The sequence below is a fragment of the Cyprinodon tularosa genome, unplaced genomic scaffold (assembly GCF_016077235.1).
Source record: "Cyprinodon tularosa strain WSP-4 unplaced genomic scaffold, ASM1607723v1 ctg1267, whole genome shotgun sequence".
NCBI lineage: Eukaryota > Metazoa > Chordata > Actinopteri > Cyprinodontiformes > Cyprinodontidae > Cyprinodon > Cyprinodon tularosa.
The window spans coordinates 21,995-40,664 of NW_024038078.1; the positions used below are offsets into that span (position 1 = coordinate 21,995).

At 41.5% G+C, this 18,670-nt stretch overlaps 1 protein-coding gene across 1 annotated transcript; it reads right to left on the reverse strand.

The window, feature by feature from the left end:
• Positions 1–4,443: 4,443 nt before the first annotated feature.
• LOC119777735 (glutamic acid-rich protein-like) lies at positions 4,444–16,716 on the reverse strand. The gene is made up of 5 exons (XM_038276734.1): positions 16,583–16,716; positions 14,531–14,969; positions 10,753–11,004; positions 10,432–10,664; positions 4,444–7,166 (listed from the first exon to the last, which is right to left on the reverse strand). The coding sequence occupies exons 1-5, from the start codon at positions 16,714–16,716 to the stop codon at positions 4,778–4,780; spliced, it is 3,447 nt and encodes a 1,148-aa protein (XP_038132662.1). The 3' UTR covers positions 4,444–4,777.
• Between the last annotated feature and the right edge of the window lie 1,954 nt (positions 16,717–18,670).

Below are 18,670 nucleotides of genomic sequence, written 5' to 3' on the forward strand. Positions count from 1 at the left end.
TTAAAGAACTTTCTGAAGTTTGAATTCTAAATATTTGCTTTAATTAAGATATTTCTTCTAGGTCCTGCTGAGACATCAGTCCTTAAATCCTGAAGATGTTCTTCAGGTGATAGAAGGTCCTCTGTGTTCCTGTCTCTATGAGCCTCTGAAGGTTCAGGTCTGAGTCCAGATTTAGAGCCTGATTGCTGCTTTCTAGCTAGATTAGCTGAAGCTGGATGCTAACTTTGAAACGCTCTTCCTTTGATCCAGAATCTGACTTCAATTTAGTTTGATTCAACTGATGAACAGTTTTTCATCCATGCATTGATTTCTGGAAACATGAGAGCAACATCTATTGTTTAAAATGAACGACCATTGATTCACCCAAAAATAGTCCTTAATGAATATTTTCATATGTTCATAAGGAATGTTTGCAGAATTTTCATACAGAATCGGAAAGATCTACATAAAAGAAGCAAATAATACAAAAAGTAGGAGAGAGCGACTCAAGGCCTGTAGTGTTTTCAGACTAATGAGGAGAAAGCCAACGATGTCATGTCGGCCCAAGGCTGGACGAGCCCAGTGAGATAGATCAGAAGGCAGTCTGAGGGAACCTCAGGGTCGGAGCGGAGCAACTGTGATCCATCCCAGATCCTAACCTGTTTACAACCTGGAGGTCAGATAAGGCAGCCAGATCCAGTTCCTCACCAGTAAGCAGCAAGCAGGTGGAGGTGTCACCTTAACCTCAGATGATCCGTTTATAACGTCTTTAAATGTCAAAAAGGCAACCATCAGACAAAGAAATACGAAAAACCGAAAGATCATGGTTGACTGTATTAGAACAGCTTTATCCTGATATAACTGTAATCATTATCTCCCAGCTGAACATCCTGGTCACCATCTGCTGGTTTCCCCGCTGGCTGACAAACAGAACAGAAAGATAAATGTACCAAAAACTGGAGAAGATGGAAGATGGTTTCCTCCCACAGCCCAGAAAAACCAGCGGAACTGGAAATGAGTGCGTTTGTGGCTGATGTCCAGGGCGTATCCTTGACCCTCAGTGACCTCACCAGCCCCCCCTCCCCCTGATAAAATAAACCATTAGGATGGATGACACTGCAAAACTATATACACAACAGGATGAAGAAACAAGCAGTAGCTTTGCCCCCTGAATGTTAGCTGGCGGCTAAAATAAAGACTCCCATAAAAACTGCTGAAACATTCAGAAAAATATGCTGGCTGAGAAATTCAGCCAAATGCAGAATAAACAAACAAATCACACAATAGTTGTCATGTGGAGAGATAAAACAGTCACCTTAGTCCCTTCAAATTACAGTTTAAAGCTGAATCACAGAGCTGTAAATATTCCAAGGAATAAACCAGTAATTATCTGTTGCACCGTCTAATGAAGGAAATTATAGCTCCTACTTCCTGTTTCTAACTCCTCTAACAACGCTATCAAGAGCAGTTAGTATCCAGAAGTTTAAAAAAATTCAAACTTGAAGCCTCAATCATGTTGTTATGCAACTCCTCTCAGCAAGCTGATGCTGCAGACCAGGAAGCAGACCAGGAAGAAAACCAGGAAGCAGACCAGGAAGCAGACCAGGAAGCAGACCAGGAAGAAAACCAGGAAGCAGACCAGGAAGCAGACCAGGAAGCAGACCAGGAAGCAAACCAGAAAGCAAACCAGAAAGCAGAGCAGGAAGCAAACCAGGAAGCAGACCAGGAAGAAAACCAGGAAGCAGACCAGGAAGCAAACCAGAAAGCAAACCAGAAAGCAGAGCAGGAAGCAGACCAGGAAGCAGACCAGGAAGAAAACCAGGAAACAAACCTGGAAGCAGACCAGGAAGAAAACCAGGAAACAAACCTGGAAGCAGACCAGGAAGAAAACCAGGAAGCAGACCAGGAAGCAGACCAGGAAGCAGACCAGGAAGCAGACCAGGAAGCAAACCAGAAAGCAAACCAGAAAGCAGAGCAGGAAGCAAACCAGGAAGCAGACCAGGAAGCAAACCAGGAAGCAGACCAGGAAGCAAACCAGAAAGCAAACCAGAAAGCAGAGCAGGAAGCAGACCAGGAAGCAGACCAGGAAGAAAACCAGGAAACAAACCTGGAAGCAGACCAGGAAGAAAACCAGGAAACAAACCTGGAAGCAGACCAGGAAGCAGACCAGGAAGCAGACAAGGGCTGAATTCAAATTCATGGGCTGCGTCTTCCAAGGACGCGGTCTACCTGGACTGGATCCTTCGAAGTCCTTGAAAATCAGGAGACCGAAAGAGTTTTGGCTGTGAATTCAAACAGGTCCAGTCTTTGGTGGCTTTCTCCGTCGTACGCTCTGTCGCTTAGCAACCGTGAGAGTTGACACATAAACAGGAAAAAATGAATCCCAAACTTTTCAAAACTGTTTCTTTTTTCTTTTGTTTTTTATTTTAAAGTGAACAAAGACTACGCTCATGAAATCCAGATTTAAATAAAGGTGCCAACCAGCAGGAGCATAAACTAATAAGAGCTAATGTAATTATGTAAAAGGGGCAAAAACATATAGGTCAATATAAACAATGTATGTATAAAAATATATCTGCAAAATCTCTGATATTCAACAACCAAATAGAAATTAAAAAATAAATATATCAGATTTATAGTCCCCACTCTGCAGATATATTAGAATCTGTCCTTAAGAAGGACGCATTTGTCAGCTGCATAACGACAAACAATGATTTCTATTATCGGGAACTTTTTAAAAATCATTTTTAAATCCCGTTTTGAACACATTTTTGAGGGAGAAAAAAATATATATTTTTCCTGATAATAAGTAAAGGCATTTTGCTGCATTTCAAACATCACATGTTTATCATTTTATAATGATTTTATTTATTAAAACTTTGAGCATTTTGTCTTCCATATCTCCTAGCCACCATGTGTCATTAGGGAAGAACCAGCAGAGTTGTGACTCGCCTCCCCCTTTCTTCCTCTGCTGAGGGACAAATGGAGGTGGAAATGGTCATTTTGTCATCACAAAGCAGTCTGAGCTGATGCTAATACACAGCTGGAAGAGGAGCAGCAGGAGGGAAAACAACAGGACATCTGCATCCCAAAGCTCCCAGTCTGCAGCTGGAGGAGGACTGCTGATCAGGACAAGAAGACCACAAAGACTTGTTCTCATTTTAATCACTTTTTTAAATTAATTTATATTAAAAAAAACAATAATTTTAATAACTGCAGGAAATGAGGAAGACTTCATTAAATAACAGCAATAATTACTGAGTGACTCATAAATCGCCTGATTTATCTCCAGCCAATTCTGGACCCTAATGGACATTTCATGAACATATCTGGACTTTAAACATCTATAATCTCTGAACAGTTTGACACAATCTAATATTGAACTCACTGAGATGAAATCCAAACTATTTAAGGTATTAAATTAATTGATTTAATTTAGGCCACAGTCCATCATAAAATACTCCCAACATAAGATAAATTATAAAATTAGATTTTCAACAGATCTACAAACAATCAGAACAACATGTTTGCTGTTTGAGGTTTTGATTAAAACTTAAATAATTAGAATCCAGTTTTGGTGTTGACACCTGCTGGACATTTAAAGGTACTGCAGGCAGCTGATTGGACAGACTAAACTGGATTGATTTGATGACCCAGAAAAATGATATCATTGAAGATATTATAGGTTATATTCTATTATTTCACTTCTATGTTTAAATTGAAAATATTTGATACTTTTAGATACAGCTAATAAATAATGTAATAATATAACGTGAACATTTAGGGGAAAATGTGAATGAGGATCCTTGTGGACTAGGCTTTTAAAAGTTATTTTTTAAAACAATAAGTTTGATAACTGAGAAGAAACGGATAAAAAAAGGGGAACATTTTTATTTTTAGCAGATGCATCATGTTGACAGAGACGCTTTTAAAAACTCCTGTATCGGTCAAATGACTTTTAGTGTTTTGCTCTATGAGAGATCAATAAAGTTCTATATATTTTTTTATTTTTATTTTTTTATATAGCATGGAATTAAATTATGTTTAAGAGGGGGACATTTTTATTACCATCATTACATTCATTTGAAAAAGTCATTCTGTAAAAACAGGGGTTAATAAAGGTTTGTTATGAAGCAGAGACACCTGGAGGACGCTGATTGCACAATCCCACCACCAGAGGGCGATCTTTCACAAGGTTTTAACTCTCCACCTCTATTTAGCTATTTCTCCTCGAGCATTTAATCTTATTAGTGTTTTTTTTTTTCAAAGGACCAACTTGTTGAATAATTTACATGATCCATGAATATATTAATTGTTATTAAACATCCAGATGCAACAATTCACTACATATTCTCCCCTCCAACAGTCATTCAGATGTAAGGAGGTCAACATGATGGGAGGAGAAAGGAAACCATTTTGTTTGTAACTTTTGATTTCTTTAGGATGAAGAGAATAAGACTTTAATTAATTCATCATTTGAATTCATTTATTAACTGTTTGGATGTAAAATGTAAATTTTTGTTCAACTATAAACAGACATTTACAGACCAGTGGCAAAGCTTAGAGGTTACTTCAGGTGTTTTGTTGGAACTTCCAGGAGTTTCCTGAAAGTTAGAGGAAGTGAAATAAAAGCGAGCAGCTCTCCTCTACGTGTCGCAGAAATGACTCTGACGGTTCAGAAGGATTTAGAAAGTTCTGGAAAAGTTCTGGAAGGTTTTAGAGATTTAAAGGAGCTGGCTGCTTCCTCTGCTTCCTCACAATCATTAAAGTCTCTCAGTTCAAAATATTTGATCACGTTTCAACTTTCCTCCTCTTCCTCCTCATCCTCCTCTTCCTCCTCATCCTCGCCTCCTTTTGCTGTGTTCATTTTGTAGCTCAGAGTCCACTCCCTGGCCGGTTCTCCTTCCTCCTCCTTCAGTCCAGCTTGTCGATGACTCCGGTGCTCCGAGGAGAAGCAAATCACCTCATCTTCATCTGGTTTCTTCCATCGACAGATTCTCCAGGACTCCTTCCAGGCCCGCCACTCCTCTCCCTCATCTTCCTCCTGGTCTGCCTCCTCAGCTCCTTCGTCTCCTCCTCTGTGAGGGACAGCCAGCATCCACGAGCGCCTCCAGGATGAGAAGGAGGCGTTCAGTTTGTGGAACTGAAGATGAAGAGGAACGTTTTGGACTCGTTTCTTCTTCTTTTGCCTGCGTCGCTCTTCTGTCTCTTTATCTTCATCTCCATAAACCTCCTCCTGCTCCTCTTCCTCCTGCGCCTCCTCCTGCTCCTTTTCTTTGTTTATTTCTTCAACCTCTTCATCTTTGTGATCCACTTTCTCTTGGTCTACTTCTTCATCCTCCTCTTCTTCACAGCTTTCATCCTCCTCCTCCTGCTGCTCTTCCTCCTCCTCCTCCTCCTGCTTCTCCTCCTCCTCCTTTTCTTTGTTTATTTCTTCAACCTCTTCATCTTTGTCATCCTCTTCCTCTTGGTCTACTTCTTCATCCTCCTCTTCTTCACAGCTTTCCTCCTCCTCCTTGCCTTCCTCCTCTGAACTCCTCGTCCGGCTCTCTGTTTGCTTCTCCTTCCTGTGAATGGCTGCATCTTCATCCTCCTCCTCTTCATCATTTTTCTCCTTTGGGTCTTTGTTTTCTTCCATCTTATCTTCATCCTCTTCATCGTTGTCTTTATTCTGCTGATCTTCATCTTCCAGACTGTGAATCTGGTCATCTTCCTCTTCAACATCTTCCTCAAACATTTGTTTTGTGTTTTTGTCCTCCTCCTCTTCTTCTCTTTTCAGTTTTTGGTCTTGCACCTCTTCCTCATCTAACTCCTGGCAATCATCATCATCTTCATTTTTCTGTTTTTCCTCTGTGTAAATCTTTTCTTCCTCTTTAAACTTCTCCTCCTCCTCCTCCTCCTCCTCCTCCTCCTCCTCCTTCTCCTCCTCCTCCTCCTTCTCCTCCTCCCCTTCCAGGTTCAAGTCTTCATCATGCTGGTTTGTTTTTTCCTTCCCCGGGCCTTCATCATCTGCATCTTCATATTCCTCTTCCGTTTCCTGTCCCTCCTCATCCTCACATTTATTCTTCTTCTTTAATTCATGAATCTGCTTCTCTTCTTCTTGTTTATTTTCACTTCTTTCATCATCAAAGTCCAGAAAATCCTCCTCCTCTTCGTCGTCCGTTTCATCTTCCTGTTCTTCTTCCTCTTTGGTTGTTTTCCTTCCCTCCTCCTCGTCATTTCCTGCTCTGTTGTTTTCCAGTCCTATTTCCTCTTTTTTAGCAAGATTCCCTGACTCCTTCTCCTCATGCTCCTCTGCCATCTCCTTCTCCTCTTTCTCCTCCTCCTGCTCCTCCTCATCCTCATTCTCTTCCTCATGCTTCTCTGTAATCTCATTCTCCTCTTTCTCCTCCTCCTCCTCCTCCTCCTCTCCTCTCTCCTTCTCCTGATCAGTAATAGATTCTGGAAACTCGATTGTTTTTGTTTTGGGGTTTTCCTCCTCTTCCTCATATAATTCTTCATCCCCCTCATTGATCTTTTCCTTTCTTTCTTTTTCAGCTGAATCGTTTTTTTCTTCCTCCTCTTCATCACCACTGTCCAATTTTCCTTCATCTTCCTCTTCCTCCTCTTCAGTGACATCTTCCTCCCTCTCCTTCGTTGTGATGACAGCCTCTTCTCCACTCTCTTCTTCCTCCTCTTCCTCCTCCTCGTCATCCTCTCCTCTCTCTGTTTTGTCATTTTCTTTCTCTTTATCATCTTCATCATCTTCATCTTCCTCCTCCTCATCTACCCCTTCATCTTCCTCCTCATCACCTATTTCCTGCTCAATCTTCCTGTTAAAATCTTGGAATATTTTATTCCTGCTCTCCTCCTTCTTCTCCTCATCTCTGTTAAATTGTTCCTCCTCCTCTTCATCTTTCTCCTCCTCCATTCCTTCATCCTCTTCATCCTCTTCTCCCTCATCCTGGCTGTCATCTGCTTCATCTTCCTCATTTTCCTCAGTTTCACTCCCTGTTTCCTCTTCATCCAGCTCATCATCAGCTTCTAGTTTACTCTGTGCTTTTGGAGCCTTCCAGGCCTCCGTCCACTCGCTGAGGTCAGTGCTCTCCTCAGAGAGGCTGGCTGTGAGGAGGGAGGTTATGGTTCTCCTTCTCCTGCTCAGATTGCTGCTGTGTTTGTGATGAGAGGAGATGGAGCCGCCGCACCATCTGAGGAGGAGAGGGTCAGAGTTCAGATTGGAAACTGAGGAGATTCATAGAAAAACATCAGATTATCCATCCATCCATCCATCCATCATCTATCCATCCATCCATCATCCATCATCCATCCATCCATCCATCCATCCATCATCCATCATCCATCATCCATCCATCCATCATCCATCCATCATCCATCCATCATCCATCCATCATCCATCCATCATCCATCATCCATCCATCCATCCATCATCCATCCATCCATCCATCCATCCATCCATCCATCATCCATCCATCCATCATCCATCCATCCATCATCCATCCATCCATCCATCATCCATCCATCCATCCATCATCCATCCATCATCCATCCATCATCCATCATCCATCCATCCATCCATCCATCCATCCATCCATCCATCCATCCATCCATCCATCCATCCATCATCCATCCATCCATCCATCCATCCATCCATCATCCATCCATCCATCCATCCATCCATCCATCCATCATCCATCCATCCATCCATCCATCCATCCATCCATCATCCATCCATCCATCCATCCATCATCCATCCATCCATCCATCCATCCATCATCCATCCATCCATCCATCCATCCATCCATCCATCATCCATCCATCCATCCATCCATCATCCATCATCCATCCATCCATCCATCCATCCATCATCCATCCATCCATCCATCCATCCATCCATCCATCATCCATCCATCCATCCATCCATCATCCATCATCCATCCATCCATCCATCCATCCATCCATCCATCATCCATCCATCCATCCATCCATCCATCATCCATCCATCCATCCATCCATCCATCCATCATCATCCATCCATCCATCCATCCATCCATCATCCATCCATCCATCCATCCATCCATCATCCATCATCCATCCATCCATCCATCCATCCATCCATCCATCCATCCATCCATCCATCCATCCATCCATCCATCATCCATCCATCCATCCATCATCCATCCATCCATCCATCATCCATCCATCCATCCATCCATCCATCATCCATCCATCCATCCATCATCCATCCATCCATCATCCATCCATCCATCCATCCATCCATCCATCCATCCATCCATCCATCCATCATCCATCCATCCATCCATCCATCCATCCATCCATCCATCCATCCATCCATCATCCATCCATCCATCCATCCATCCATCATCCATCCATCCATCCATCATCCATCCATCCATCCATCCATCATCCATCCATCCATCCATCCATCCATCATCCATCCATCCATCCATCCATCCATCCATCCATCCATCCATCCATCCATCCATCCATCCATCCATCCATCCATCCATCCATCCATCCATCATCCATCCATCCATCCATCCATCCATCCATCCATCCATCCATCCATCCATCCATCCATCCATCCATCCATCCATCCATCCATCATCCATCCATCCATCCATCCATCCATCCATCCATCATCCATCCATCATCCATCCATCCATCATCCATCCATCCATCCATCCATCCATCCATCCATCCATCCATCCATCCATCATCCATCCATCCATCCATCATCCATCCATCCATCCATCCATCCATCCATCCATCCATCCATCCATCCATCCATCCATCCATCCATCCATCCATCCATCCATCATCCATCCATCCATCATCCATCCATCCATCCATCCATCCATCCATCCATCATCCATCCATCCATCCATCCATCATCCATCCATCCATCATCCATCCATCCATCATCCATCCATCCATCCATCCATCCATCCATCCATCATCCATCCATCCATCCATCCATCCATCATCCATCCATCCATCATCCATCCATCCATCATCCATCCATCCATCCATCCATCCATCCATCCATCTATCATCCATCCATCATCCATCCATCCATCATCCATCCATCCATCCATCCATCCATCCATCCATCCATCCATCCATCCATCCATCATCCATCCATCCATCCATCATCCATCCATCCATCATCCATCCATCCATCCATCCATCCATCATCCATCCATCCATCCATCCATCCATCCATCATCCATCCATCCATCATCCATCCATCCATCCATCCATCCATCCATCCATCATCCATCCATCCATCCATCATCCATCCATCCATCCATCCATCCATCCATCATCCATCCATCCATCATCCATCCATCCATCCATCCATCATCCATCCATCCATCCATCATCCATCCATCCATCCATCATCCATCCATCCATCATCCATCCATCCATCATCCATCCATCCATCCATCCATCCATCCATCCATCCATCCATCCATCCATCCATCCATCATCCATCCATCCATCCATCCATCATCCATCCATCCATCCATCCATCCATCCATCCATCCATCCATCATCCATCCATCCATCCATCATCCATCCATCCATCCATCCATCCATCATCCATCCATCCATCATCCATCCATCCATCCATCCATCATCCATCCATCCATCCATCCATCATCATCCATCCATCATCCATCCATCCATCCATCCATCCATCCATCCATCCATCCATCATCCATCCATCCATCCATCCATCCATCCATCCATCCATCCATCCATCCATCCATCCATCCATCATCCATCCATCCATCCATCCATCCATCCATCCATCCATCCATCCATCCATCCATCCATCAGACTGATGACTGTTGAAACTCTAATAAAGTTTCTGCAACACTTGCAAACATCATATCTGTACTACCAACATGGCTGATTTTTTCATAATCCCTTTAAATGAAACACAACTCAATGTTCTACTGCATATTGCATCATATTTATTTATTTGCACTGCACTGAACCTTTCCATATTAATGCCTTTTGCACCATGAATTTAAACTGCTTTTACTTTTCTCCTGCACTGTTTCTGATCACTGCTGCAATTTTAAAATGTAAATGTTTATTTTCATTGCTAAGCTGCTCATTCACTGTTTAAAAGCTGTATGCATCCTCATTTCACTTTGTGTACACTGTTTGTAAACAAGATTAGGATAAAATTTAAGTCTAAGAACGGGACAAATCACCTCCTTGGATTATCCTGGATTTGGTATTTTAATCCCAGGTTGGTTTTGAAGTAATTTGACCTCGAATGGAAAAGTTACAAACCGGATAAACGTCCTAGAAATGTCATCTTTAGATGATTTTTTAGTCTAAAATACATGATGGATTGATATGAACCAATGGAATCAGATATATGGATTCAGTAGAAAGCAGCCGATCTGAACCCACCTGATCTGCTGCTGGAATCCCCAACTGGAACTCCAGCTTTTCTTTCGTTCCTCGAACTCGTCAGGAGGAGCTGCAGCCAGCAGGCAGCATCTGCTCCATCCTGGCATCAGCCACTCATTCATGCTCACTGCCAATGAGCCTTCACTGATGGAAAAGCTCTCCTCCTCTACATCTTCTGCATCAAACTCTGCTCCAGAGAGTTTCCATGAGTCCTCCCAGCCTTCAGGCTCCTCCTGATTTTAAGAACACAGATGTTTGTTCTGGTCATCAAGTTTGTTGCTGAAACCAGGAAACAGCAGAACAATGCATTCCCCCCCCCACCTGATCCATCTGTTGCTCAATCAGGCAGAGTTTGTCCGTCTTGCTGCTTGGATCCTGCTGGTAGTTTTCCCAACCACAGTCCCAGTTCTTCTTCTGCTGCCTGAAGGGAAAGTTCATGATCTTCCAGGTTCCAGCCCAAACCGGAAGTCGATATTCTCCTATTTCCACCTTGCTGCCCATCGTCTTTTCAAACAGGATGTCCCACAGGAAGTCTGTGTTCTCTGAGTGCTCTGACTGAGATGGACTTTTCACCTTAAAACAAAGAGGAAACTTTACATTTTGGTTGATTTTGCCTCTTTAACTCAACTCCTTTGGCTAAATCCAGTTTATCTCCACAGAACTGAAAATAAAGTTAAATAAATGAAAATGAAATGAGAATCACAGACCAAACCCATCATCTAAGACAAATTAAATGTCTCACTGATGTAAACGATGACTCAGATTATAATCTGAGCCGATCAGCTTCTGCAATCTGGGATGTCTGAACTTTAACCACCTTCAGGATAAAACAAACACTCTTAATTTGTTTTTATTTCTGGGCTTTATAATCTAAATATTGGTTTAGTTTCATTAACTTTTAGATGATTGTCACAAAAACAACATTATGCATCAAATGGCCAATGCTTTGGCATCAGATCAATGAGGTAGAAGTTTGAGTCTCATCAGTAAACAGAGTTTTCCCAACATTTCAGGGATCATCAGGGTGTTTTTTTAGGTAAACATGAGACAGAGTTTAAGCTCAGCTCTGGTTTAAGCCTCTGAAATTTTAGGTTATAGCTCCTGTCGAAATCTAGATAAGTCATCTTTTCTTAAAATAAGTGCAGTTGTTCTTGGATCGAGGAGGTAAAGGAGACATTTTGCCAATGGAACAAGTAAATTTACACTTAAAATAAGAAAACACAATTGCATTGTCTTATTTCAAGTGGCAAACTATCTCATTTACCTACTCAAATTAAGGGTAAATACACTATGTATTTACACTATATGTATTACTTATTTCTAGAATGTTTTTCCAGTGGCCTGACATACGGAAAATCTGGCAAAAAAGCTGGCATTCATTGGATAAGTTATGAGCACACTGAGGGATACCGTCGCACTGCAAAAAAATTGAAATCTAAATAAGTAATTTGTTCCTAAACTAAGTGCATTTGCTCTTGAATTGAGGAGGTAAGTGAGACACTTTGCCAATGAACCAAGACAATTTACATTTAAAATAAGAAAAAGCAACTGTATTGTCTTATTACAAGTGCATGTTATCTAATTATCTTATTTTAAGAGTAAAAATACTCATTCCATTGGCAAATCATCCCATTTACCTACTAAAATTAAGGTAAAATACACTTGATTGAAGGAATTTTTACTTATTTCTAGATTGTTTTTCCGGGTGCGTTCAGTGTCAGTTTCTCATAAATCGTGGCGCTAGCTTATCCAGAACCTCTGACTAACTTCTCCTCCAGACTTCATCCCCATCATAGGGTATGTCAGAAGGTGAGTGATGGATCCTCCCTGCGTTCACGCCCACCACCAACACACTTCCTAGCAGACATGATGCTGAATCTGCTGCTGCCAAAAACTTCTTTCTTCCTTTTTATTTATTCTTTTTCCTTTTTCTGTGTTTTTTTGGGTGCACGGTATCATCGCCGCTCTGGAGGGGAGCAGCTTTAATTGATGCTGCAAAATGAAAAATGGCGAGAAAACGACTTTCTAATGAGAAAATTATCATCTCATTATCAAGAGAAAACAGCTTATTTTATCTTTAGATAATGAGAAAATTAACTTGTTTTCTCAGAAAAACACAGTGAAAAAGGGACACGGCCGCTCTGGGCTTCCATACAGAAGGGCCTTACAGGATATAAATATTTATCTACATGTGTACAGAGACTATGTATGTATGGAATAGAACTGGTACACTGGAAAAGATCAAAATCTAGATAAGTAATTTTTTCTTGAAATAATTGACCTCTTGGATTGAGGAGGTAAAAGAAACATTTTGCAAATGGAACAAGACAATTTACATTTTAAAATAAGAAAACACAATTGCATCGTCTTATTTCAAGTGCATATTATGTAATTATCCTATTTTAAGAATAAGAATACTCATTCCATTGGCAAACTACCTCATTTACCTGCTCAAATTAAGGGTAATTAAACTTAGTTTAAGGAAGTTTGACTTTATATAGTGTTTATATAAGCACAGAGTAAATGGACACTGCAAAAACGATCTAGAAATACGTTAAAATTTCTTAAATTAAGTTTAATTACCCTTAATTTGAGCAGATAAATAAGATGATTTGCCAGTGTAATTAGTCTTTTGTACCCTTGAAATAAGATAATTAGATAATATGAAAGTGATATAAGACAATTGTTTTTTCTTATTTTAAATGTAAATTGTCTTGTTCCATTGGCAAAGTGTCTCACTAACCTCCTCAATTCAGGAAGAAATGCACTTCTTAAAGAAAAAGTGACTTATTTGGATTTAAATTTTTTGCAGTGTAAGAGGCTATAAAATAAATAAATATAGAATTTCTAAACAGATTATACAGAAAGGTTAAGATATGGATTATATATATATTAGCAGGGTTATAATACAGGATAAATAATGACAGATAAAAGCAGATTATATACATCTATAGATCAGAAGTACGGGTCACACTGCAAAAATCATCTAAAATTAGGTAAAATTTTTTTCTTAAATTGAGTGTATTTACCCTTAATTTTAGCAGATAAATAAGATGATTTGCCAATGGAATGAGTATTTTTACTCCTAAAGCAAAATAATTACATAACGCGTATTTGAAATAGGAAAAATGATGTTTTTTGTCTTATTTTAGATGTAAATTGTCTTTTTCCATTGGCAAAGTATCTCAATTAGCTCCTCATTTCAAGAAGAAATGCACCTAATTTAAACAAAAATGACTCATTTAGATTTCCATTTTTTGCAGTGCAGTAGTTGGATCCGTAGGTCGTTGTTGGACTTTCCTCACGGCTGCTCGTGAACTTTTACAGGGCGATGATCGAGAGCATCCTCTGCCTCAACATGACTGTGTGGTATGGTAGCTGCACAGCACTGGAGAGGAAACAACTGACACGGGTGGTGAGAACAGCACAAGGCATTGTGGGATGTCCCCTCCCAGACCTGGACTCCATTTACACAGACCGGGTCAAGAAGAGAGCTGGATCCATAGCGATGGATTCCAGCCACCCGGGTCACAGACTGTTTGTGCCGCTGCCATCAGGCAAGCGGTACAGGAATATACGGACTACAACAAATAGACTGAGAAACAGTTTTTTCCCCACAGCCGTCAGAGCCATTACTCCTTGCCGTCTCCCCCTCCCACACATATCATAACCTCGCAGACACACATACATATCCCCCCCCCCCCCTCCCCACACACACACACAGCCATACTGTTCTGCACCTTGCACTGTCACATTTTCTGTGTTTTGCCATGATTGGACCTGCTGCTGCTTCTTTGGCATGGCTGAGTGCCTTTAGTTGATTTAGTTGTGTATGTTGTTATTATTATTGTTGTGTGTTTGCTTGTCTGTACTGTATATATTTGACCTTTTGCACGGGAGCTGCAATGGAAATTTCGTTGAATTTTGTTCAGTGACAATAAATGCTATCTCTCTATCTCTCTCTTGTTATAAAAATGATCAAAGTCATAAACATAGAAATGTTGCCTTTGTTGTGCCAGAAGTCCCTGATGATAACTTTATCTGGACCATGGATCCAACCATGGATTAAATCCTGATTCTCAGCTCAGAACAGCCTCACCTGCTTCCAGGAATGACTCCATTTATAACTCAGACTCATCCATTCCGCTTCCGATCCAAACGCCTTGGATTTGTATTTCTTGTTTTTGGGAAACTCGATGGCCATCAGCAATGCCCTCCTTTCTTTAGCCTCTTTGGCCTTCAGGTAAAGGTACTTTGGAGGCTTCCGGCTCTTCCAGGACTCCCTCCAGCACAACCGAAAAATGTCTACTTCCACCTTACGCTTCTGCATGTGAGGTTTGGGGGAGGAGGACCTCCTGGTGGGAGGTGGAGGAGGAGGAGGCTCAGCTTTGGGTTTTGGAGGTGGAGGAACGATTTTAAATTTGATTTTAGGCTTTTTTTCTGCTTCATCTGTTTGTGTCGTAACCCTCCTGAAGTCAGAAATCTGGTCCTTGGCCTGGTCTCCGTTAGACCAGTGATACGTCCACTTAGAGAACAGACTGTGGATCAAGATAAAAAAAAATGAAGACAATATATCGAATCAAACCTGCATCAGGAAAAAAACGTCATAGAAATAAGAAAAAAAATAAAGTGAGGAACAAATTTTGAATCCTGTGGGATTTTGTTATGGATTTTCCTTTATCGTTTACGTATTTATTTAATTTTTCCGAAATCACTGCTCTCTCAGGACAACGAGGCATTCGACCCCAAACTTTCTGAAGGTCTTGGAAAGTTTTATCTATAAATGTTCTGCTTAAATTCAACTCACTTTATTAATGTAGCACATTGTAGAAGATTGAAGTTACCAAACTGCTCCTTTGCAAACTTGCTCTCTTTAAAATCTGTTGCAGACCCAAATGTTGCCGTTTTACCTTCATTCACATACACTAATGAGTTGCTTGATTATTGTTTTGTTTCTGTTTTTGCCAAAAGGTTAATTTTAAGATGTTTTTTTCATGCCTCTCACTCAGATCCATTACTGCATTTTGTTAAGCTTTGAAAGAAATGCTAAATGTCCCTCTTTTCCACAAACAGATTCGATCGGAGCACTCCCAGATTAATGATGTGTAGAGATAAACCTGAGTGCTACACATGATCAGCCTGGATTACCAGGTTACACTGACCATGAGGCGATGCCCCCCAGCAGTCAGATTAATGCGCCTACTGAAACAGAAAGGTGTCAGATTCTTTTTCAGCCATTAGGCTTAAAGCTAAACTGAGCTAATCTTCATCAGTGCAGACAGAGCGTCTGCTGCATGGCACGGCGAGAAATTGATTAATATCTCTTGGTCCTTTAAGAGATTTTGGTAGCAGTTACATTGTTTGTGTAGGAGTGCTTATATGTTAACTATACTGCAGCACCTAAACCTGAGCAGCTCAGATCAGTTTATTTACATGTTTTATGTTCAGAATCAATCCTGCTACTGTAGTTCAATCTCTAACGTTCTGCTCTCTCTGCTTTTTCTCATAGTAGCTTCATCTGGTCTGTTCCTGTTTGGCTGTGACTCCATCCTGGAGAGAAATATCAGCTGTGCTGCTGCCATCAACACCTTTGTTTCTAGATGTTGGAGCTTAGCCTGTTTTCCAGTGTAGTCCTGTTTCTCTGACTGTGACTAACTGGATGTGCTCTCTTCATCCTCTGACATGGGAGCTGGCTCGGAGCTCGTCTGCCTGGCTGTGTGTTTCCTGGACGGGGCCGCCTGTGGAGCTGGTTGACAGTTGCCTTTTGTATCTATGCTTCTTTTTCTATGTCTGCTTCTGTCTCCTTGAACCCCAGTGGGCCTCAGCAGATGGCCGCTCACACTGAGCCTGGTTCTGCTGGAGGTTTCTTCCTGTTAAAAGGGAGTTTTTCCTCTCCACTGTCGCTACAAGCATGCTTAGTGTGAGGGATTGCTGAAGAGTCAATGAGTCGATGCAATCAGCTGGTTTTCATTAGATAGAAAACTTTTAACCGCTCTGACTGTATGATCTGGTTGAATTGTCTCTCAAGTGTCTTGTGATGACGTGTTGTGAATTAGATAGAAATAAACTTAATTTAATCTTTTACTCTCTAAGCAGGATTTATCTGGGCTAAACTTTAGACTTTACTGTGAAACTGTAATATGATTCTCACACTTTAAGGGAGCTTCTCCGCCTAAATTCAGCCTCCTGTTTGCACTGGTCCTCCATGTTCTGGGCTCTCTTCTCCCACTGGTCTCTCAGCGATCCGTTGCTGAAGGATCGCTTCTCTTCCTTTTTGGACAACATTCTGCCAGCCACAAACAGACAGATAAAACAACAGGAATGTTAGCAGCAGCTGTGACTATTGAGGATTTCTACCAGTAATCTGAACAGTCTTTATGAAGGCAAACATGACATGCAGAGATTCACAACATTTCTTGAGGATATAAAACGCTGTTAGATGAGAGAGAAGTGAGATGAGCGTTTGATGGTCAACAGTGGCGTAGTGTGTGCTGCTGTAGAAGTCCTGCCACAGACCAGATATCAAAATGCTCACATTTCTGTTGCTTTCTTGTGAAAACACTCATATTAACTTTAGAATTTTAGACAAGAAATAAATTTGGCTTTGTACAGAATGGAGGGCCTGGGTGGGATTAGATCCCACAGATTACCAGGTGGAATCCATGGACACTCAGTACAACAAAGGCATATGTTTTAGGCCCTACGTTGCATAACTTGCCGACTTTAATGTCAGAAGTGGGATCCATGTAACCTGACTCCGCCAAATGGATTTGCTCCGCATATCCATCTGGAAACCTTCCGTTGAAGTAATTTTGGGAAGGGGTGAAAATACTGGTTAGCTGATTGGCCTATGTTGGTGATAGACGGGCCAAATAAACCAATCAGATCAACGAAGCATATGACGTACTAACAGAGCGACGACGAAGAGGAGCCAATTGATAGATCAAACTCTTGCCAAAACCAGTCGGAGAAGAGCAAAAACATCTTTTCCTCTGAGAAAAGCCTCCAGAGCAGTGCTTTGCTCTTCTTTCAGTGAAGAAATACTCTGTAATTCCCATAAAACTTGCTCGATAGCCACGCTAACGCTAGTTTCATCGGCTGAAGCCGCCATGTTCTTTAGACTGAACTGTGGCGCTTCTCGTTGCGTCACACCTCAACCCGCCTCAAAGCCAACGCTGATTGGACGTTCGTTTGGTGAACGGCTCCGAATTTTCTTTAACAGAGAGTCTCCAGACTGATCTGCAAGTGAAACCTTGAAAGCTCGCGAGATCAGGATGGTCTCACGAGGATAGGATCCATGTGCAATACTGGTAAACAGCCTAAGAATTTGTAAATGGTTGTGGTAACCAGTGTGGAGAAAGAGGACATGCTTGTGGCAGTGAAGGGTCTGTCACTGTCTGTGGGATCATTGCCACATATAGGACTGATATAAGCAAATAGCAATTACTTAAATGAAACAAGATCCTTCAGGGAACCTGATACAGTCTTCAATGTCTGACCATTAAGTTTTTGAAATTTCAGTGTCTTAATAATCTTCAATCCGTCAACATCAGTTACCATAGCGATACAGACGACACCCAGCTGTTCATGTCCATGTAACCAGGTGACTATGAACCTGTTCCAGCTCTGGATAAATGCAATCAACTCATGGATGAACTACAGAAACTAAGTTCAGATGCATTTATGTTTCTGTGGGAACTGTTGGTTTAAGGAACCGGCTCTAGAAAAGTAACAACAATCTGTTTGCTTAGAGGCTGATGTCCAGAAAAAGACTCAGCAAGGTTGATGTTTGCTTCCTCATATCAGACTCTGAATAGGAAGGAGGAACATAAGAGATGCCCAGCCAGCATGAAGGGACTCCCCAGTCCTCAACTGTTAGTGGAAGGGTACCAAATCGAGTACGGATCCAGTTCTGCCAGCAAAGGTTTGGGTCTGACTCATCTGACGGTGATGAAAAACATCAAACAGAGCTTTATAATTAAACTCTGGTTTTACCAGTTGACTTTATGTAAGATGAAGGCTGTGAATGTGCAAAAGTTTTAGTTTACCTCGTAAATGTTAAAGAGCAAAAACATTAGAGCTAAACTTAAAATAACGTCTGTCTGGAGGATTTACTTTGGATTTCAGCTTGATCCCTCTTAATAAATGAGGCGGCCATAAAATTAGAGGATGACATTTCTCACTAAGCCCACAGCCGGGTTTAAAGCCAGTTAGAACTGTCCTTTAGCCCAAACTTATA